The 20,779-nt window shown below is 46.1% G+C and overlaps 1 protein-coding gene across 2 annotated transcripts in view; it reads left to right on the top strand.

The window, feature by feature from the left end:
• Positions 1-20,779, top strand: part of HCFC1 (host cell factor C1) — a 40,690-nt gene that overhangs the window by 16,654 nt on the left and 3,257 nt on the right. Inside the window, exons 2-26 of one of the 2 annotated variants that reach the window (XM_075578329.1) lie at positions 1,137-1,285; positions 2,377-2,537; positions 2,852-3,060; positions 3,438-3,522; positions 3,673-3,779; positions 3,934-4,113; positions 4,246-4,599; positions 4,689-4,840; positions 5,123-5,317; positions 5,918-6,143; positions 6,580-6,680; positions 6,803-6,907; positions 7,446-7,665; positions 8,074-8,213; positions 8,337-8,475; positions 8,775-8,995; positions 9,967-11,791; positions 15,715-15,932; positions 16,643-17,084; positions 17,407-17,823; positions 18,431-18,543; positions 18,698-18,832; positions 19,336-19,521; positions 20,155-20,455; positions 20,555-20,618. In XM_075578329.1, coding sequence (XP_075434444.1) covers positions 1,137-1,285; positions 2,377-2,537; positions 2,852-3,060; positions 3,438-3,522; positions 3,673-3,779; positions 3,934-4,113; positions 4,246-4,599; positions 4,689-4,840; positions 5,123-5,317; positions 5,918-6,143; positions 6,580-6,680; positions 6,803-6,907; positions 7,446-7,665; positions 8,074-8,213; positions 8,337-8,475; positions 8,775-8,995; positions 9,967-11,791; positions 15,715-15,932; positions 16,643-17,084; positions 17,407-17,823; positions 18,431-18,543; positions 18,698-18,832; positions 19,336-19,521; positions 20,155-20,455; positions 20,555-20,618 — 6,445 coding nt within the window. The remainder of the gene's footprint in view (positions 1-1,136; positions 1,286-2,376; positions 2,538-2,851; positions 3,061-3,437; positions 3,523-3,672; positions 3,780-3,933; positions 4,114-4,245; positions 4,600-4,688; positions 4,841-5,122; positions 5,318-5,917; positions 6,144-6,579; positions 6,681-6,802; positions 6,908-7,445; positions 7,666-8,073; positions 8,214-8,336; positions 8,476-8,774; positions 8,996-9,966; positions 11,792-15,714; positions 15,933-16,642; positions 17,085-17,406; positions 17,824-18,430; positions 18,544-18,697; positions 18,833-19,335; positions 19,522-20,154; positions 20,456-20,554; positions 20,619-20,779) is intronic. The other variant, XM_075578330.1, reaches the window with a different exon arrangement.

Genomic DNA, 20,779 nt, shown 5'->3' with positions numbered 1-20,779 from the left:
CAGATAATAAAACGTGGAATAAAGAATACTAACTTTTCCCAGAGTACACATTCAGCCGTTCTTAAATTGCTATTTTTTTCTTTATCTGCTTGCGGTACACTCCTTTTTACTTATTATAATGATAAATCTCAGAGTACACTTTAAACATAATTTCTCCCCTTCTAGAGATCCATGCGCTCGTTATAATGTTTTTTTTTTTTAATTCGGTTGTTTTGGGGTGGGAGAGCTGGTAATGAGGAGGGTGATTTAAGTGCTGACTATTTTAATGAATGTGGCTCGCAACTCATTTAAGTAATGAAATGAAAGCGGTTATGAATTTGTACTATACGTCACCAGGTCTGTGACTGAGCTTACTTGTTTATTTCTAAGTGCCAAGCTACAACAAGTTTCAGAGGGGCTAAAGTGTTATTGATGGCTTAAAGTAAAGTTTCTCTAGAGGATATTTCTTTTTTTGACGTGATGGAGTTCATAGTTAGATTTTATAGATGATTTTTGTGTGGTGATGTGTTTCTCTTCTTTATTTTTTTTGTATTTTTTTTTTTTTTTGCAAGGTCGGTGATTGTGTAGAGAGGCTGTAGGTACTGTGTGTGCACACTATTGTATACATTGTGTGAGATCTGTGTGTACTCTTATATACATGGTGTGTTGTGGGCGCGGTTATACAGTGTGTGTGTACGCGCTGTATGTACTGTTTTTTTTTATATATATATATATATATATATATATATATACTGTGTGTGTGTGTTGAGATATCTATATATATATATATATCTATATCTATCTCTATTGCGCTGTGTGTACTGTTGTATACGTGGTCTGTTTGCCCAGTAGTATATGTTAAGTAACGCTTGCTTCCAAGTATACATAGCGATCCAGTGTGTGCAGCTTGTTTAAATGGTATATGTGCATTACAGGTTTGGGGATACTGCTGCTTGGGTGGCATTTTTTGCTGTTCATGTTGTAGCATTGTTACAGTCCAATATCATGAATTCGGATTCTTTGCTCAGTTCTTTGTATACTTGTATTATAATTGAATCGATTTTGAGCTGGTGGTTGGAGGTGTAAACCAATGATTATACACAAGCAGGTTTACCTTCCTGTAACAGTGTTTTTACTGTATCAATTTCTTATTTCAGCAACCAACCAGTGGTTCATTCCAGCAGTGAGAGGAGACATTCCCCCCGGCTGTGCTGCCTATGGCTTTGTCTGTGATGGGACCCGCTTAATGGTGTTCGGAGGAATGGTGGAGTACGGGAAGTACAGCAATGACCTGTATGAGCTGCAGGTACGTCGCTGCTTACTACTTAATCTGCAGCTTTCTGGCTCAGAATCAACACGTGTTGTTTTAGTGCCGCTTTGTTTTGTCATAAAAATGGTAGAGATGTATCACTTAAATGTGTGGATAATGTTGTGCGAAGTCTCCTGCCTTCATGGCACTGCTTACTAAGGTTAACTACTGTGCCGCTTTGTGTGGGTAGCATTGAGAAGAAACAACACGGGCCTAAAGGCCTTGTCTTAAAGCTTCAGTTTAAGCTGCCGTTTAAAAATATATATATTTTTTCAATTCAATATGCGCATGAATACAATCTGCACACTGACAAGTGATTAGCTAAGCTGCAGATCGATCCGTTCTCCTGTAATAGATCACTTGCTCAGTTATTTAATTCAGGTCTTGCACAGCATTGTGGGGAATGTAGTCCAGCAATATCATGTGACTGAGCAGTTACTAGCTACAAGTGGTGCACTGCTAGAGAGGGCGGGGTTCGAGAGCCACAGCCTATCGGAAGGGGAAGGGGCTGTGACTTTGGAAATGGTTTCTATAGAAACAAAAATGCTTCCTACATTAGAAACATTAAAAATGTCTCATTTAAAAATGTTTTTTTTAATGCTATAAGTCTTTTCTCATAGTACACAACGGATTTATTATAAAAACACACATGTAGGATATTGCTTGGACTGCAGCTTTAACACCGGCAAAGTATTCAAGCTTTTTATTAGCCTGTGTTAGAAGTACCTCATGTGACCGCCTGTGTCTCCTTTGTGTTATTATATTTTTATTTAAATGTGTTGAAGCACATGGGGTATTTGAAGTTTGAGACAGGCGCTCTTAATAGTTTGGGGGGCTTTCACTATATATATATAGATATATATATCTATATAGATATATATATATCTATATCTATATATATATATCTATATCTATATATCTATCGCCATCAATGTACAAAATTAAAAACAGGTGTCATTTTACATGAGCCGTTTGTACTAATTGATATGTAAAAAGTACCATCACTTCTTAACAAACATTGTGCACTATCTGGGTTTTATTCTAAAGAAACATGGCGTCTGACTCTCTCCTTTTGCTTTCTTGTCTAGGCAAGCAGATGGGAATGGAAAAGACTGAAGGCAAAAGCCCCCAAAAATGGCCCACCGCCATGTCCACGGCTTGGGCACAGCTTCTCGCTGGTGGGCAGCAAGTGTTACCTCTTTGGTGGTCTGGCCAACGACAGCGAGGACCCCAAAAACAACATTCCCAGGTAACTGGGGCATACTGAGCGCTCTAATGTGAATTAGTTCAGGTTTTCCTTCTGCAGATCTGTGCACAATGTATTGGGGAAATGTGGTGTGAATGGAGTTCCAGCCAAAGCATTTAATGCTGACAAATGTTAGGTTTGTGTTTATAACTTAGCTACTTATAGACTGTACATCTTTATTGTAACACTCACTACTCATCGCAGTACCTAGAATGGCGATAGCTTGTTTCATGCAGGTCGGTGCTGCCCTATTTATTCAATCCTATCGATCTGTCCAACTCCCGCTTTGTGACGCCTCTGACATGTGTCCTCCTCAGGTATCTAAATGATCTGTACGTCTTGGAGCTGCGCCCTGGCTCTGGAGTGGTGGCCTGGGATATCCCCATCACTTATGGCATACTGCCCCCTCCCCGGGAGTCCCACACAGCCGTTGTGTACACAGATAAGGACAACAAGAAGTCTCGCCTGGTGATATATGGAGGGATGAGTGGCTGCCGACTCGGAGACCTTTGGATATTGGATATCGGTAAGATGGAATCTGCATTATTTGGTCTCGCTTTGGCTTGGCCAGTTCTCCGGTTTATTCTGCTAGAAGAAGCAATGTTTGATCAAACTGCAAGGCATGGAAATAAAAGTGTGTGTGTGTGTGTGTGTGTGTGTGTGTGTGTGTGTGTGTGTGTGTGTGTGTGTGTGTGTGTGTGTGTGTGTGTGTGTGTGTGTGTGTGTGTGTGTGTGTGTGTGAGCTTAATACAAACTTCAACATTATTACAATCATCCTACCCTGCACAAATTTTAACCATTATATACACTGATTGTATAGACGCCCGTGTAATACTTCCCGTGCCCAGATAATGGTATCATGTCCTCTGGTAAAGCAAATCTAACTCTCTCTTCTTTCTGCAGAAACGCTGACATGGAATAAACCCAATCTCAATGGTATTGCCCCTCTCCCTCGAAGTCTTCACTCAGCCACAACCATCAACAACAAGTACGTTTTCATGCCATACATGCTCTCTGTGGCCATTCTCATAAACCTAAAATGTCACTCATACACCTGTCGCAAAGCCAAAAGTGTGCAGTTTTGCGGTAAACCTGTTATGATCACGGTGGGATTGCTTCTTTTTGCTTTATCTCCCAGGATGTACGTCTTTGGGGGCTGGGTGCCTCTAGTAATGGATGATGTTAAAGTAGCCACCCATGAGAAGGAATGGAAATGCACAAACACATTGGCTTGTCTAAACCTAGGTAAGTGCTTCCATTCCGTGTCCAAACGTTGTTTGAGAGCAGCCATTTAGGAACTATATGTGGGCATTAACAAGCCAGTGATGGGTTTGTTCAAGTACCATGGCCCTATTAGTGGCAGGTGAGCCCATAACATGTCGCCCGTCTTTCCCTGCAGACTCGATGGTCTGGGAGCATATCGTTATGGATACGCTGGAAGACAACATTCCGCGGGCTCGTGCCGGACACTGTGCTGTGGCCATCAATACTCGTCTCTACATATGGAGTGGTCGGGATGGCTATCGCAAAGCCTGGAACAACCAGGTGTGCTGCAAGGACCTATGGTACCTCGAGACAGGTCAGTGACATACAGATTGCTGCTTACGCCCTTGGTGACAGGAGCTGCCACTTTGGAGATGTCCAGATAGGAGAAAGGTGAAGCTGTTTTATTCTCTTCTATAATTTCTCTCTCGTCATTCACTGTGCACAGAGAAGCCTCCCGCACCGGCCCGTGTCCAGCTAGTGAGAGCAAACACCAACTCCTTGGAGGTGAGCTGGGGCGCAGTATCCACCGCAGACAGCTACTTGCTGCAGCTACAGAAGTACGACATCCCAGCTGCCACGGCAGCCATGTCGCCCGCCAATCCAGTCCCGTCTGTGCCAGTCAATCCGCCCAAGAGCCCTGCTCCTGCAGCAGCAGCCCCAGTAGTACAACCAGTCGCCCACACTGGCATCACCCTCCTGCCGCAGGCTACCTCTCTGCCCCCTACCACAGCCACAATCCAGGTCTTGCCTACTATGCCAGGGAGCCCATTGCCGGTGTCTGCTGCTCTTCGCACTCAGGGTAAGCGGCTTGCTGAGAGTTGGATGTTACATTACCCAGCTGGTCTCTGCTCTGACGCATGTGCTTTGTCTAATTTCTCCTTTTTGTAGCTGTCCTGAAAGTTGGAGGTCCCCAGTCCACCGTGAGCGCCCCTCTAGTGACCGTTCGGCCAGCCAACCAGATTGGCAAATCTCCCATCACCATGACTTCGCTCCCTCCTGGCGTGCGCATGGTGGTGCCGGCCCAGAGCACTCAGGGTGCTGTAAGTATATAAGCATCTCATCCACTACATAGCGAGGACTGCGTCGCAGCATCGGAACAGGATATATTGCGGGGTGGGTGCCTGCATATGTTGTGTAGTAGGTGAAGTAGAACCTCTCACCATTTTAGTGCTTCTACAGTCTTTCACAATCGCTTCAACATTTCTGCTGACTGCTCAATATATTTTCTGCAAATGCTCCGGTTTTGTGCCATATTGAGCCTAATTCCTGATTCCCTTCCCCCCCCCCCCCCCTCTCTCTCATGTTTGGGTGATTCTCCTCAGACCATCGGCAGCAGTCCGCAGATGAGTGGCATGGCAGCTCTTGCTGCAGCTGCGGCCGCCACACAGAAGATCCCGCCCTCCTCTGCCCCCACTATGCTCAGTGTCCCTGCTGGAACTACCATGGTAAAATCTGTCACAATGTCTGGGGCCACCACACTACCCACTTCTATGAAAGTGGCAGCCTCACCGCTCATGGTAAGTAATACCGCACTCTGCAGGTCTGTCCGGAGATAGATATATATCTCGTCTATGTACATAGGGCTTCACAGCAGTAATTATTATGACATAATATAACACATAATGGAACAAGGGCTTTAAAACATCAAAGTAACACTAGGAAAAGGGGTCCCTGCCCCGAAGAGCTTACAATCCAAGTGGTAAGAGGGGAGAACTTGGAGGCAGTAGGAGGGTGTTCTGATAAGTGTCTGCAAGGGACCAAGATCAGTACATATGAGATCATAGATTGTGTCTGTACTAACTAATGGACAGCGCCCTGGATAAGGACGCTATATAAATGGTATCAGCTAGCGGAACTACCCATGTGCTGCGTTACAGAGGTGGGTTTAAGATGTCTTATGGTGGAAAGAGGGGGTGTCAGTTGGATATTGAGGGGATGGGCGATCTCTTGACCTTATAGTCTTGAGTTTATTGGTTGTTCATTAGATCTTGTGGTTATTTTTTTACATTTGGGTATTTTGATGACCATATGTCCATTCACCGTGCCAGGGCAGTCGTACCTCCCGGTACAGCCTTTGCTTTTCCTCTGAAGATTTACCACACTTCCTCTGTATACAGGTCAGTAACCCAGCCACACGCATGCTGAAAACCGCAGCAGCACAGGTGGGCACCTCTGTCGCCTCTGCTGCCAACACGCAGACGCGTCCTATCATCACAGTGCACAAGTCGGGCACTGTGACCGTAGCCCAACAAGCCCAAGTTGTAACCACAGTGGTAGGAGGAGTCACAAAGACCATCACTCTGGTGAAAAGTCCAATTTCTGTCCCTGGGGGCAGCACCCTGGTAAGTTGGGATGTCTGGGAACTTGCAATGACCGGAGGGGGTTTAGGTGCACTGGTATATGCATATATGGTTAGCACCGGTAGAGCATCAGGCTTGGAGGAGCACTGAAACTGTGCTAATATCGGGGAAGGTACCGGCACGGAGTAATACTTCTGGCAAAGCCGCAATCCTGCCTATCAACTTATTTTAACATTTGTAGTTTGCCTAAACGGGGGAGGGGTGGAGGAGGTCCGTGGGTACTCACCGAGGGTTCTCCCTGGTGTCTGGGTGGGGGGGGGGGTTGGAGAAGGGGGCCTGTTTTGTGTAGGGGGGGAGGTGGGAGGAGGTGTATGCCTGGTTTGAGCCACAATACTACATATATGGCAGTTGATTACGTACATGGCCACCGGGGTCACCCAATAGAAAGCTGCAACGTCATCTCTTTTTTTTTCTATTGGCTGCCGGAGCAAGCCCTGACCCCGGGGGCCATATTGGTTCTCAATTTGCCTGGTCAACCCTGGGATCACTGCTCCAAAACCAGGGGGGTGTCACCTTTCAGGTAAGATGATCACAAAAAAAAAACATTGTAGGCAGGATTACTCCTTTTTTAAGGTCGTCCCCCTACTGTAACCACAAGACGCCTGATCTTATTTACTTATTATACATGCATTTCTCTCCTAGATTTCCAATCTGGGTAAAATGATGTCTGTCGTCCAAACCAAACCCGCGCAGAGCTCTGCGATCACAGGGCAGGCGTCTTCTGGGCCTTTAACGCAGATCATACAGGTGAGAGGCGCTCTGGGGCAGACCCCTGCACTTCTGTCACTGACCCCTGCACTTCTGTCACTGACCCCTGCACTTCTGTCACTGACCCCTGCACTTCTGTCACTGACCCCTGCACTTCTGTCACTGACCCCTGCACTTCTGTCACTGACCCCTGCACTTCTGTCACTGACCCCTGCACTTCTGTCACTGACCCCTGCACTTCTGTCACTGACCCCTGCACTTCTGTCACTGACCCCTGCACTTCTGTCACTGACCCCTGCACTTCTGTCACTGACCCCTGCACTTCTGTCACTGACCCCTGCACTTCTGTCACTGTGTTTAGAATAAATGGCAACGTTTGATATTACAGATATTCCTAAAACTCTTTCACCTGTGTGTTGTAGAAATGACCCAGTGGCATTGAAAATATTTAATTTAATGCAAAATAAGAGTAGACTATTCAGACTATTTAAGGGAAGTTAATAACGGGAAGAGTTGTTTCTCCCCCTCCCCCCCCCCCCCCCCCCTGTTAATGCATCTTTCCTTCCCCCTTACCCAGACCAAAGGGCCCCTCCCTGCAGGAACAATCTTGAAGCTGGTGACATCCGCTGATGGAAAACCCGCAACTATAATCACCACCACGCAAGCTGGCGGCACCGGCACCAAACCTACCATCCTGGGGATCAGTAGCGTTTCTCCAAACACCACCAAGCCTGGGACCACCACCATCATCAAAACCATCCCCATGTCTGCCATCATCACACAGGCGGGGGCTACAGGTAGCTTCTTGTGTAAAGTGGGGGTCTGTACTTATCTGCGTGTGATTTAGGGCAGGGGTGCCCCCCCAGGGGGGCCGGGAGACTTTCCAGGGGGGGGCGCGGCGGCTACAGGGGGAGCGCGCGAGGCCTCTGCAGCTTCTCCTACCTGATCTTCGTCGCCATGTTAACCGGCATCAAATGACACCACAAGGGTTCCCGTGACACCATTTGATGCCGGAACCGAGGGGGAGGGGGGGCGCAGGTTAAAAACTTTGCATACCCCTGGTTTAGGGTGCGGGATAGATTATGTGCAATATGCAGAACATGTATATAATATGAAGTTTCAGTATAAAAAAGTTATATGGGACATGTAAATAAATTGTATAATCACGTCTTTAACTAACTTGTATTTATTTCATTATGCTGCAGGTGTTACTAGCACTTCTGGGCTAAAGTCACCAATTACCTTATTCACAACCAAAATGGTGACTTCTGGCACAGGAACTCCAGCCAAAATAATCACAGCTGTGCCTAAACTGGGAGCACATGGTCAGCAGGGGCTAACGCAGGTCTGTACCCAGGGCACGATGTGTCCAGAACTTGAGACTGTTTATCATCCTGTGTCATTACTTTGCATTTTATTAAATTCTGTGTCCTCTGCTCCTTCCATTTATTTATAATTGTTGTTGCAGGTGGTGTTAAAGGGGGCTCCAGGCCAGCCTGGCACCATCCTCCGCACTGTCCCCATGGGTGGCATGAGGCTAGTCACCCCGGTCACGGTATCAGCAGTCAAACCTACAGTCACGACGCTTGTAATGAAAGGGACCACAGGTAAATGATTGTTGCTCTGCAGATCTAGCATAATGTAATAGTTATATCACTGATAATCAAAGAGCTCGGGGATGCAGGGAGCGAGATGGATCAGCCGTGGACGTGGTGGGAAGGAATTGCATACAGGTGGCTTTTCTTTTGTCATTATTGCTGTGGAGTTTGCATGTATATGCAGATGCTCCCCAGAGACGGCAACGTTTTTGCAGACACCTGTTGTCTGACATCCCGTATTCCTTTTGTTAGGAGCTTGCTGTAATAACCACAGATCATATCTTTTACTTTCCGATTCTCTTGAGCAGGGGTCACCACTCTTGGCACAGTCACAGGAACCATGTCATCAAGTCTGGCTGGAGCTGGGATTCATAACACAAACGCTTCTCTTGCAACTCCCATTAACACCTTGGGTACCATCGCCACCCTGTCCAGCCAGGTTATTAACCCCAGAGCCATCACCATGTCTGCAGCACAAACGTCCCTCACTATGGCGTCTGGACTGACTACCCCAACAATCACCATGCAGGTATTGCCATGTCTCCTTTATGTCACAGGAAATTTCTTCATTGTTTAGTGGGATGTGTTTTCTGCTGTCGTACTCAAATACAATGGGCATACAAAGTGTGTTACCTGCATACTTAGCAGCTCACAACATTTCTATAGTTCTAGGTATTTGCAGCACTGTGCAACCTTGGTGGTTGGCTTTATACTTTTGTTCTCCAATGCAACTATAACACACATCACTGCGAAATGCTCAAAGAACTAGATTGGTCATCACTAGAGTCTAGGCGCAAAGTTCACCTTTCCTGTCTCACCCTCAAATACTTTCTGGGCAAGCTACCCGCCTATCTGAACAAGCTCCTCACCCCTACCACTTGCAGCACTTATCACCTGAGATCAGACTCCAAAAGACTATTCATGGTCCCACGGCTCAACAAAGTATCCGGCCGTTCCTCCTTCTCCTTCCGTGCACCCCAAAACTGGAACAACCTACCAGAGATTCTCATATCCACCACCAGTTTAAGTTCTTTCAAATCTAAGGCTGTCTCACACTTTAATCTGGTCTGTAACTGTTTCATACGCCCATAATATATATTTTCTTTAACTGTGCACGCAATGTCTTGTATATAATGTATACCCTGCTCATTATGTAACTGTATTTGTAACCATGTATTATTTGTTTTACTCTGTGCCCAGGACATACTTGAAAACGAGAGGTAACTCTCAATGTATTACTTCCTGGTAAAATATTTTATAAATAAATAAATACTTTGCTCGCCCATCTGACAGCAATAGGGCGAATTACCATGTATACAATGGTAATAGTTTTGTACTATAGTTTCAGGAATGTTACACACAGCCCATGGGGAAAAAAAACGTAATTAACGTCTTTATTTAAAAGAACCTGGGTGGAGATGGCTCGGGTGTTTTATTTTCTTATGTGGTCCTTTGCTTGGAAGTGTGACATTAATTATTTTTTTTGTACCTGTATTGCAGCCCATTTCCCACCCAATCTCGCAGCCGACCCAAGTGACTTTAATCACCACCCCAAGTGGGGTTGAGGCCCAGCCCATTCATGATCTTCCGGTGTCCATCCTGGCTTCTCCAACCACAGAGCAGCCCACGACTACCGTAACTATAGCAGAGTCTGGTCAGGGGGACCAGCCGCCTGGCACAGTCACGTTGGTGTGCTCCAACCCACCTTGTGAGACTCACGAGACTGGAACTACAAATACGGCCACCACGACTCTTGTGAACCTCAGCAGCCTTGTCCAGCAGCCGGGAGGCACTCTGCAGTTTGTATGTGAAGGTCAGGAGCCTGGCACATTTGTAGCAACTGCATTGGGACAGGCAAACGGGAGCATTGTGCGTGTGTGCTCCAACCCCCCATGTGAAACTCATGAAACTGGTACTACCCAAACCGCAACCACAGCCATGGCCAACATTGTAAGTGGCCAGACAGGAATCGTGACAAGAGTTTGCTCCAATCCTCCGTGCGAGACACACGAGACTGGAACCACTCAAACTGCAACCACAGCCATGTCAAATATCGGCGGCGGGCAGACAGGGAGTGTGACGAGAGTGTGTTCCAACCCACCGTGCGAAACTCATGAAACCGGAACCACTGCAACAGCGACAACGGCTACATCAAATATGGGTGGCGAACAGCCTGAAAACCTACAGAGGACACCAATTAACCCCCCGTGTGAGACCCTACAGACATCCTCCACACGCACCACCATGACTGCGGCACCAGAGTTGTCCAGTGGACTGACCGAAAAGTTAGAACAAGTCTGCTCCAACCCACCATGTGAAACACACGAGACCAACCCAACCAACACCACCACAACAGCCACAGCCAACATGGGAACCAACCAGCCTGGTAACGTTGGCAGTTTGTACTCTCACCCTCAATCTGAGACCCACGAAACTGGCACCACTCACACCTCAACCACAGCTAGATCTAACATTGGCACAGGGCCATCGGAGAATATACAGAGGACACCAAACAATCCGCCATGCGAGACGCTCCAAACTATCTCCACCAAAACCACCATGTCTGTGAGTGTAGATTTTGGTTCTGATTCGTCCAACCTTATTGAGGTAGAACACGGTGCTGCGGTGAGCGCTGGCGGCGAATCGGCACTGCTTGGACGTGCCGCGGCAGTGTGTTCCAGTCGCCAACGTGAGACCCTTGCGACAGGTACCACTCACACTGCTACAACAGCCAAATCGAACATCAGTTCTGGGTCCTCTGAGAACACAGAGAGGTCGGCTAGTGAGTCTCCCTGCGAGACCCACCAGGCAAGTTCCACACGCACCACCATGACCGTGTCTGCTGAATCCAACACCGAACAGTCTAACAGTGGGACGACTGGAACAATTGTGGGAGCCAACCAGACTGAGAATGCACAGGTAACGTGTTCTAACCCACCGTGCGAGACCCACGAGACTGGCACCACGAACACCCCAACCACCGCCAGATCCAACATTGGCACAGATCAGGCTGAAAATGTACAAAATGCACCCGGTGACCCAACATGCGAGGTGCACCAGACAACTTCTACAGGAAACACCACGACTGTATCCGCAGACGCACAACCCACCGGCCTGGCGCAGCAAGTATGCTCCAACCCGCCTTGTGAGACCCATGAGACGAACACCACCAACACTGCAACAATAGCCACGTCTAGCCTAGGAGGCAGCCAGCCTCCTGCTCCTCCCACCGAGCAGGTCTGCTCCAACCCTCCCTGTGAGACACACGAGACTGGAACAACCCACACGGCCACCACAGTCACAGCCAGCTTTGGAAACAATCAAGGTAAGATTGGGGGTGGGGAGGGAATGACCTTTATATGACTGTCTCTTAACATGGCTTTGTTTTTCTCAAGAGTAAATAAGTTTCCGTGTGGCATCTTCGGCTTTCCAGTGAGGTACTGGCCTGTATCATGTATAGAGATATTGGCCCAGCCATATTCCAGTGCCAGAAGACCCCTTCCAGTGAATGGGCTGTAAGGTGTCTTCTGAAATAACACTACTTGGTACCGATGGGCCATTGACAGCGGATAAGGCTGGGACCTAAAAATGGCAGCTTCCAGTTTCTACTTTCCACATCTGTGGTACTTGATGTTTCACATTCAGAGAGCTGTATTTGTCCACTTTATATAACCAAAGCTGCTTCCTGTGCACTCTAAAAGCCGTTTCTTTAAAGAAATCGAGAGAATACATGATTTTTATTTATTCTGTGTAAAATGTCTGCTGCAATGAGGATACAATCTTTTGTTGAACAGTTCCTACCCCCAGGAACGTCAGTGTGCAGGAGTGCAAGGAAACGGTCTCATTTAACCCAACTAATTCTCCTTACGATTTGTAAGGTGATTCTTGATTGCAATATCTTTTATTTGTATATGCGCACACATGGCACCACTAATACAGTAGGGCCCCGCTTCTCGATGATCCGCCAATACAGCGGTACCGAGAAGGGGGCCGCCATGTCAGCGCATGAAGGGTAGGAGACACCGAAAATCGGCGGTTCTGCTTTACAGCGGTTTTCGCTTTGTGTCGGCGCCATAGACTGGAATTCGCCGTATGAGCGGGGCCTTCCTGTAAAGCCATTGGCAAATAATGGCAAATTCACAGAACATAATGCTTAGTTATACATTCCCCAAACCAGGGCTCAGAGTAAAGAAAGAAGCAGCACATCGCAGGTAACTACAAAACAATACAGGGTGGGTCAAAAGAAGATCCCAAATGATTCCTCCACTAGTTGCACTCTGTTTATTTTACAGGTATCGTTCGGACAAATAGTCCCTGCATATTCTCAATATATGTACCATTACATATATACCCACCCAGTATTCTATATACCTATCCTCATGTACCATTACATATATACCCACCCTGTATTCTATATACCTATCCTCATGTACCATTACATATATACCCACCCTGTATTCTATATACCTATCCTCATGTACCATTACATGTATACCCACCCAGTATTCTATATACCTATCCTCATGTACCATTACATATATACCCACCCAGTATTCTATATACCTATCCTCATGTACCATTACATATATACCCACCCTGTATTCTATATACCTATCCTCATGTACCATTACATATATACCCACCCTGTATTCTATATACCTATCCTCATGTACCATTACATGTATACCCACCCTGTATTCTATATACCTATCCTCATGTACCATTACATATATACCCACCCAGTATTCTATATACCCATCCTCATGTACCATTACATATATACCCACCCTGTATTCTATATACCTATCCTCATGTACCATTACATATATACCCACCCTGTATTCTATATACCTATCCTCATGTACCATTACATATATACCCACCCTGTATTCTATATACAGTACCTATCCTCATGCACCATTACATATATACCCACCCTGTATTCTATATACAGTACCTATCCTCATGTACCATTACATATATACCCACCCTGTATTCTATATACCTATCCTCATGTACCATTACATATATACCCACCCTGTATTCTATATACCTATCCTCATGTACCATTACATATATACCCACCCTGTATTCTATATACCTATCCTCATGTACCATTACATATATACCCACCCTGTATTCTATATACCTATCCTCATGTACCATTACATATATACCCACCCTGTATTCTATATACCTATCCTCATGTACCATTACATGTATACCCACCCTGTATTCTATATACCTATCCTCATGTACCATTACATATATACCCACCCAGTATTCTATATACCTATCCTCATGTACCATTACATATATACCCACCCTGTATTCTATATACCTATCCTCATGTACCATTACATGTATACCCACCCTGTATTCTATATACCTATCCTCATGTACCATTACATGTATACCCACCCTGTATTCTATATACCTATCCTCATGTACCATTACATATATACCCACCCTGTATTCTATATACCTATCCTCATGTACCATTACATATATACCCACCATGTATTCTATATACCTATCCTCATGCACCATTACATATATACCCACCCTGTATTCTATATACAGTACCTATCCTCATGTACCATTACATATATACCCACCCTGTATTCTATATACCTATCCTCATGTACCATTACATGTATACCCACCCTGTATTCTATATACCTATCCTCATGTACCATTACATATATACCCACCCAGTATTCTATATACCCATCCTCATGTACCATTACATATATACCCACCCTGTATTCTATATACCTATCCTCATGTACCATTACATATATACCCACCCTGTATTCTATATACCTATCCTCATGTACCATTACATATATACCCACCCTGTATTCTATATACAGTACCTATCCTCATGCACCATTACATATATACCCACCCTGTATTCTATATACAGTACCTATCCTCATGTACCATTACATATATACCCACCCTGTATTCTATATACCTATCCTCATGTACCATTACATATATACCCACCCTGTATTCTATATACCTATCCTCATGTACCATTACATATATACCCACCCTGTATTCTATATACCTATCCTCATGTACCATTACATATATACCCACCCTGTATTCTATATACCTATCCTCATGTACCATTACATATATACCCACCCTGTATTCTATATACCTATCCTCATGTACCATTACATGTATACCCACCCTGTATTCTATATACCTATCCTCATGTACCATTACATATATACCCACCCTGTACTCTATATACTTATCCTCATGTACCATTACATATATACCCACCCTGTATTCTATATACAGTACCTATCCTCATGTACCATTACATATATACCCACCCTGTATTCTATATACAGTACCTATCCTCATGTACCATTACATATATACCCACCCTGTATTCTATATACCTATCCTCATGTACCATTACATATATACCCACCCTGTACTCTATATACCTATCCTCATGTACCATTACATATATACCCACCCTGTATTCTATATACCTATCCTCATGTACCATTACATATATACCCACCCTGTACTCTATATACCTATCCTCATGTACCATTACATATATACCCACCCTGTACTCTATATACCTATCCTCATGTACCATTACATATATACCCACCCTGTACTCTATATACCTATCCTCATGTACCATTACATATCCTCATGTACCATTACATATGCAGGGACTATTTGTCCGAACGATACCTGTAAAATAAACATAGAGTGCAACTAGTGGTTTATTTTCTACAATATATTCATAACTACAAAACAATGTGTTATAACAAAGGAGATCCAAAGTTTTGTTCCTCACTATAGGCCTGTGTGTTGACACCACCCCAATAAAGGTCCTGTATTGAGGAATGAAACTTTATTTAAATCTCTTTTGTTACAATAACCCCCATGCTCGCAGTGTCCTGTTACCATGGCAACGTGGCGTCCATATCACCACAGAGCCATTTTGAATAGTGCTGCAGTAGAAAAATGTGCTTTTAAAGATAGACAGAGAAGACCGGTGGACACTGCGCAGGTTAGCATTCGACAGCGGCCGTGTGTGTGTGTGTGTGTGTGTGTGTGTGTGTGTGTGTTCATATAGTCTTATGTTTGAGTGCACCTGGCATTTTTTTATGTTCATCAATCTTACCCCATGCTGCTTTCATTGTTCTGTCCTAGGACAGTGTTTGTTCCTATGTAAATGTCTGATCGTTTCCTGTCGATCTATAGATCAGGTTCCAGCTGCCAATGGACAAGGAGAGCAGGACACGACCCCTGCTGAGAGTCCTGCACCAAGCTGCAGCAGCATCCCTGCACCCTCTGCCTCCCCAGTAACTACAATGCCTGCGGCATCCTCCTCTCCAGCTCCCTCACCTGTGCCATCCACTGCCACCAGGGCTCTGACAACTGTAACGCAATCCACGCCTGTCCCCGGACCATCTGTGCCCGTAAGTGGCGGTAATCGTTTTATTCCGTTTACTTTGTTTCCAATGATGTAAATTGTATCCTAATAGCAATCATCTGTAGATTTAATTCGTACTGTTGCATGGCTCACGAGATGTGAAAATAGCTGAGCTGCCTGTAATAGCACTCAGCATTTCGGGGACACCCTATATAGCGTCATTTCATTCACTGTATTTCCTCCGGCAGTGAAGGTGTAATGGAAGGCAGACTAAGTGAATGGAGACCAAAGCAAAAAAGTTGCATTAAAGCAGCATTTTATTCAAATTCCTGTGGTGTATATCTGTGTAGATATAGATCTATATATCATCTCTATATCATCCATCGGTTGTGTAGTATTGGATTAATATCTACTGCATAATTTTGTTTCTTTATTCCATTTTAATGTATAACGATTCCTTGGGTTGCTATAGCAACCATTTAGAAAGCCAACACTTCCTCTATTGACATTGGCAGCCATATTGCGTGCCCCCGGAGGCAGGAACTTTGCCGATCGTTCAGCAACTTAGATAATTGCATTGCTTTAAATGTAAGGGTCTGCTGCATTTATTAAAACCAAAAACGGCAAAAGGCAAAGCCCCCTTTTAAATGATAAAAGAATCAGAATATATTTTCTGCCCCCAATATAAACACAGGTGGAGTAGCAGGAGACTGTTAGACATGAATCCCTGTCACTGCTCTGTTCCTGTATCTTTAGAACATTGCTTCCTTGACGGAGCCAGTCTCTGAGAAAGTGGCCGTGCAAGGATCAGACGCCACCGCCGCATCTTGTGCGGAGCAGCCAGCAGCTCCGCTCTCTTCAGATATCCTTCCGCCTCCTGTGGATGTGCAGCCAGAGGCCCAGCCACAACCCATGGAGACTGCAGTGCCAGAGCAGGCAGAGCTGCAGGCAGCCATGGAAGCGGAGCCCACTCAGGAGCCTTCGGCGACGGCACAGCAGCAAGGTGTGGAGCAGCTCTCACTTCCTCAGGAGCTGATGGCAGAGGGACAGACAACCACGCTGATGGTGACAGGGCTGACCCCAGAGGAACTGGCCGTAACTGCTGCAGCAGAAGCCGCGGCACAAGCGGCAGCTACAGAGGAGGCCCAGGCCTTGGCCATTCAAGCGGTGCTCCAGGCTGCCCAGCAGGCGGTGATGGGTAAGTCCCATGGGGGGGTGTGCATGGCACACAGCTGGCAAGGTGTGCAGATGGAAGGTGACTGAAAGAAGCTTGAAGTGGCACTTTCAGTGTTAGCCAAGCCTTTGCATGAATGTACTAGAAACGAGCAACAGTAAGACTGGGAGGGAGTGTGATGGGGAGTGATTTATTAACCTCTGGTGCCTGTGGCATGCAAGCAGATTATACAATTGAGGTGGGAGGTCAGATTTCCAGGGTTAACCAGGCAGTGTGTGCGTGCGTGCGTGTGCGCGCAACGTTCTGCAACTTGTTTTTGTCTTTGTCCCTATGGGCTTCCAAACAGCGTCCGGGGAACCCATGGACACCTCTGATGTGGCTCACACTGAGCTGCGTCACCTGACCGCTGAGGGAGCCACCACCACCATCCCCATCGTGCTTACCCAGCAGGAGCTGGCAGCCCTGGTGCAGCAGCAGCAGCAACTACAGGAAGCACAGCAGCTCCAACAGCAGCAGCAACTTCAGCAGCTACAGCATCAGCAACAGCTACAGCAGCAGCAACATCAACAGCAACTCCAGCACCTCCAACACCTGCAACATCTCCAGCAGCTGCAGCAACTGCAGCAAATGCAACATGTGCCTACAGAGGCCCTGGCACCCGCTGACAGCCTCAACGACCCTGCCAGTGAGAGCAACGGCCTCAATGAACTGGCCAGTGCTGTGACCAGTGCAGTGGCACTCCTACCATCCACAGCCACAGAGAGTAAGTGACAGGAGCCCCCTCTAACACGGCTTTCCCTCCATGCGCTCCGAGACACGCCATAACTTACTCATCAGTGCGCACGCTTACTGCTGTCACACAGCCATTGGCACTTTACACTGACATACTTTATACACCAACATATCATCCCAACGCCATACTTATTACATACGTTCTGTACAGTAAGGGCAGTTACACTGTGGGATCCATTACCCATGGAGACAGTGATGGCAGATACAATAAATATCTTCCAAGAAAAGGTTGGACATCTTTTTAGAAAGGTATACAGGGATATACCTAATAAGTAAACATGGGAAGGATGTTTATCCAGGCAGAGATCTCCAATATTGGAGTCGGGAAGGAATTTCCCTTGAGACCTCATTAGATTATATGTTCCTGGGGTTGTGTTTGTCTTCCTCTGGATCAAAATACTGTAAACACAATTATAGGATGTGTCGTCTTAACATAGGTTGAACTTGATAGACATATGTCTTTTTTTAACCTTCTATTCTATAACTCTTTCTCCTGAAGACCAGGCTTTTAGGTGTGTTTTTTAGCGACCAACAGGCGGTGGTTCTTCTTCCATGCTGATGTTTTCTCTGCCCAACAGGTTTGGCCCCATCCAACACCTTCACTGCCCCCCCTCAGCCTGTGGTAATTGCCAGTCCTGCCAAGTTACAGGCCGCAGCAGCTCTCGCTGAGGTAGCCAACGGTATTGAGTCGGTAGGTTTGATATGAAGATCCCTCCGTTGGTGGTGTCTACAAGCCGCATGGTCTTGTAAACTTGGATCGGTTCTCATTGTAAACACACTTGCATTGTACATTGATATTAAAAGCCTGCACACCTAATTTCTCCCCCTCTGTTCTGTCACTGCAGAAACAGGATCCTCCCCCACAGCCGCCCAAGGCCCCAATGAAGAAGGAGAACCAGTGGTTTGATGTTGGGGTAATAAAAGCCCCAAATATGATGGTGACGCATTATTTCCTACCTGCAAACGATGCCGGCAATGATGTGAGTGCAGACGCCGCGAGTGTCATTGTTCTGGGAAGGGGATCAGAATTATTAAGGTGCTGCTTTCTGAACAGGGCGAGGGAGTGAGACGTTTCAAAGCCATTACCAGCTCTTGCTGAAGTTGCGAGTTGTGTACCACTATTCTGTCTGCAGCAATATGTTTACATGGTTAGAAAGACGATGGTTTGATGTGTCCACTCCTAATGCACTCATCGCTGTGTTTAACATATACACCAGTCCATGTGGTGGATCTGTGCTGTCACCCAGGAGTTGCTTGTAGCATAAAGAAATGCATATTTGCTTTCTGTTCTTTGCTACAGGACTCTGGGAATATTTTCTTTATGTATATATGTCCCTTTTATCCAGTTTCGTATATGGTTGGAAAATGTGTTGGGTATGTGTAATCCGACGTGGGTACACTGTGTTTTGGGGGGTTTCACTCTGATGTGGCCAGTTGCTGTGTCAGTGGTTAAACCCTCACCCCTTTGTGTTTGGACCTGCAGGATGACTCCGGTGCGCTCCCAGATTACAGCCAGCTGAAGAAGCAGGAGTTGCAGCCGGGAACAGCTTACAAGTTCCGTGTAGCCGGAATAAACGCCTGTGGCCGGGGACCCTTTAGTGAGATATCTGCCTTTAAGACCTGTCTGCCCGGCTTCCCAGGAGCACCGTGTGCCATAAAGATCAGCAAGGTACAGACTTGCCAGGCTTCCCCTGCACATGGTGTCTGTACAAGATGCATTACATCAGATTATGGCTCAATCAGGAAATTATTGAAAGCTTTGTGGGCCTTTTACATTTTCTCTGAACATGGTATTGCAATTAATCAGAAAGGTGCAATATCTAAAGTCCCTACACCAATATCTAAAGATGTCAGTGGCCATCTTGGTACTCTGTCCTGGCCGCATCTGTTTTCCTCCCACTCTTTGAATAGAAAACTTGAGAGAGAACAATTGGCAGGTCTGGTCCTATTTAATAATCTGCCAAGTAATGTCACAGCACATTGAGTAAGGGCCTCCAAGATGTCGTTGTCGTCCCCCCAGTGTTTAGAACAATGCGCAAGATTTGCAGATCGGCAACATGAAGTCCAGCATCAATAACCACTTAATGTACCTCGGCAAACCTGCTGTGCAAGCTCCGCTTATCTTCTGTTGTCTTAGCATTTTATTGCATTATAATATACATGTCAAACATTATTAAATTACCAGAATTAAAACTAGATAAGTGTTTTGATGCATTTATTTGTAGGTAGTTGTTGGTTTACAAGCCTTGTGAGGTTTGTTACAAGGCTCCAATGTATTGTCTTGTCCCTTTTTTCTCTACAGAGCCCTGACGGCGCCCACCTCACTTGGGAGCCTCCGTCTGTTACCTCTGGCAAGATCATAGAGTACTCTGTGTACCTGGCCATCCAGAGCAGCCAGGGCAGTGCAGAGCAGAAATCCCCAGCCCCAGCTCAGCTGGCCTTCATGCGGGTATATTGTGGGCCCAACCCATCCTGCCTTGTGCAGTCCTCCAGCCTCTCCAACGCTCACATAGACTACACCACCAAACCTGCCATCATCTTCCGCATCGCCGCCCGCAATGAGAAGGGCTATGGACCCGCCACCCAAGTCAGGTGGTTGCAAGGTAAGCGGCCATCTAGTCACTGCCCTGCTTCAGAGCTCTCCTGCCTTTCCCAAATCTTGCAGTCTTGTTCATTGTGATGTTTTATTCTTAACTTCACAGAAACCAGCAAGGATGGGTCGGCTGCAAAGCCTGCCAACAAACGCCCGGTGTCATCGCCTGAAACGTAAGTCTGGGGTCCTTCACCTTATGGTACACACCATGATGCCATCGCTTTTGTGGGAGAGTATAGCAATCCCAACAAGCAGCATAACCCAGCTGCACAAGTTCAGTCCTGGCAACTAAGCTACCAGCAAAAAGTACAGAACCGTGGTAATGGGTGTTAAG

This window comes from Ascaphus truei, chromosome 21, assembly GCF_040206685.1.
Source record: "Ascaphus truei isolate aAscTru1 chromosome 21, aAscTru1.hap1, whole genome shotgun sequence".
In the NCBI taxonomy this organism is placed as follows: Eukaryota; Metazoa; Chordata; class Amphibia; order Anura; family Ascaphidae; genus Ascaphus; species Ascaphus truei.
The sequence above is the reverse complement of the archived record's forward strand: the minus strand, read 5'-3'. Positions and strand labels throughout refer to the sequence as shown.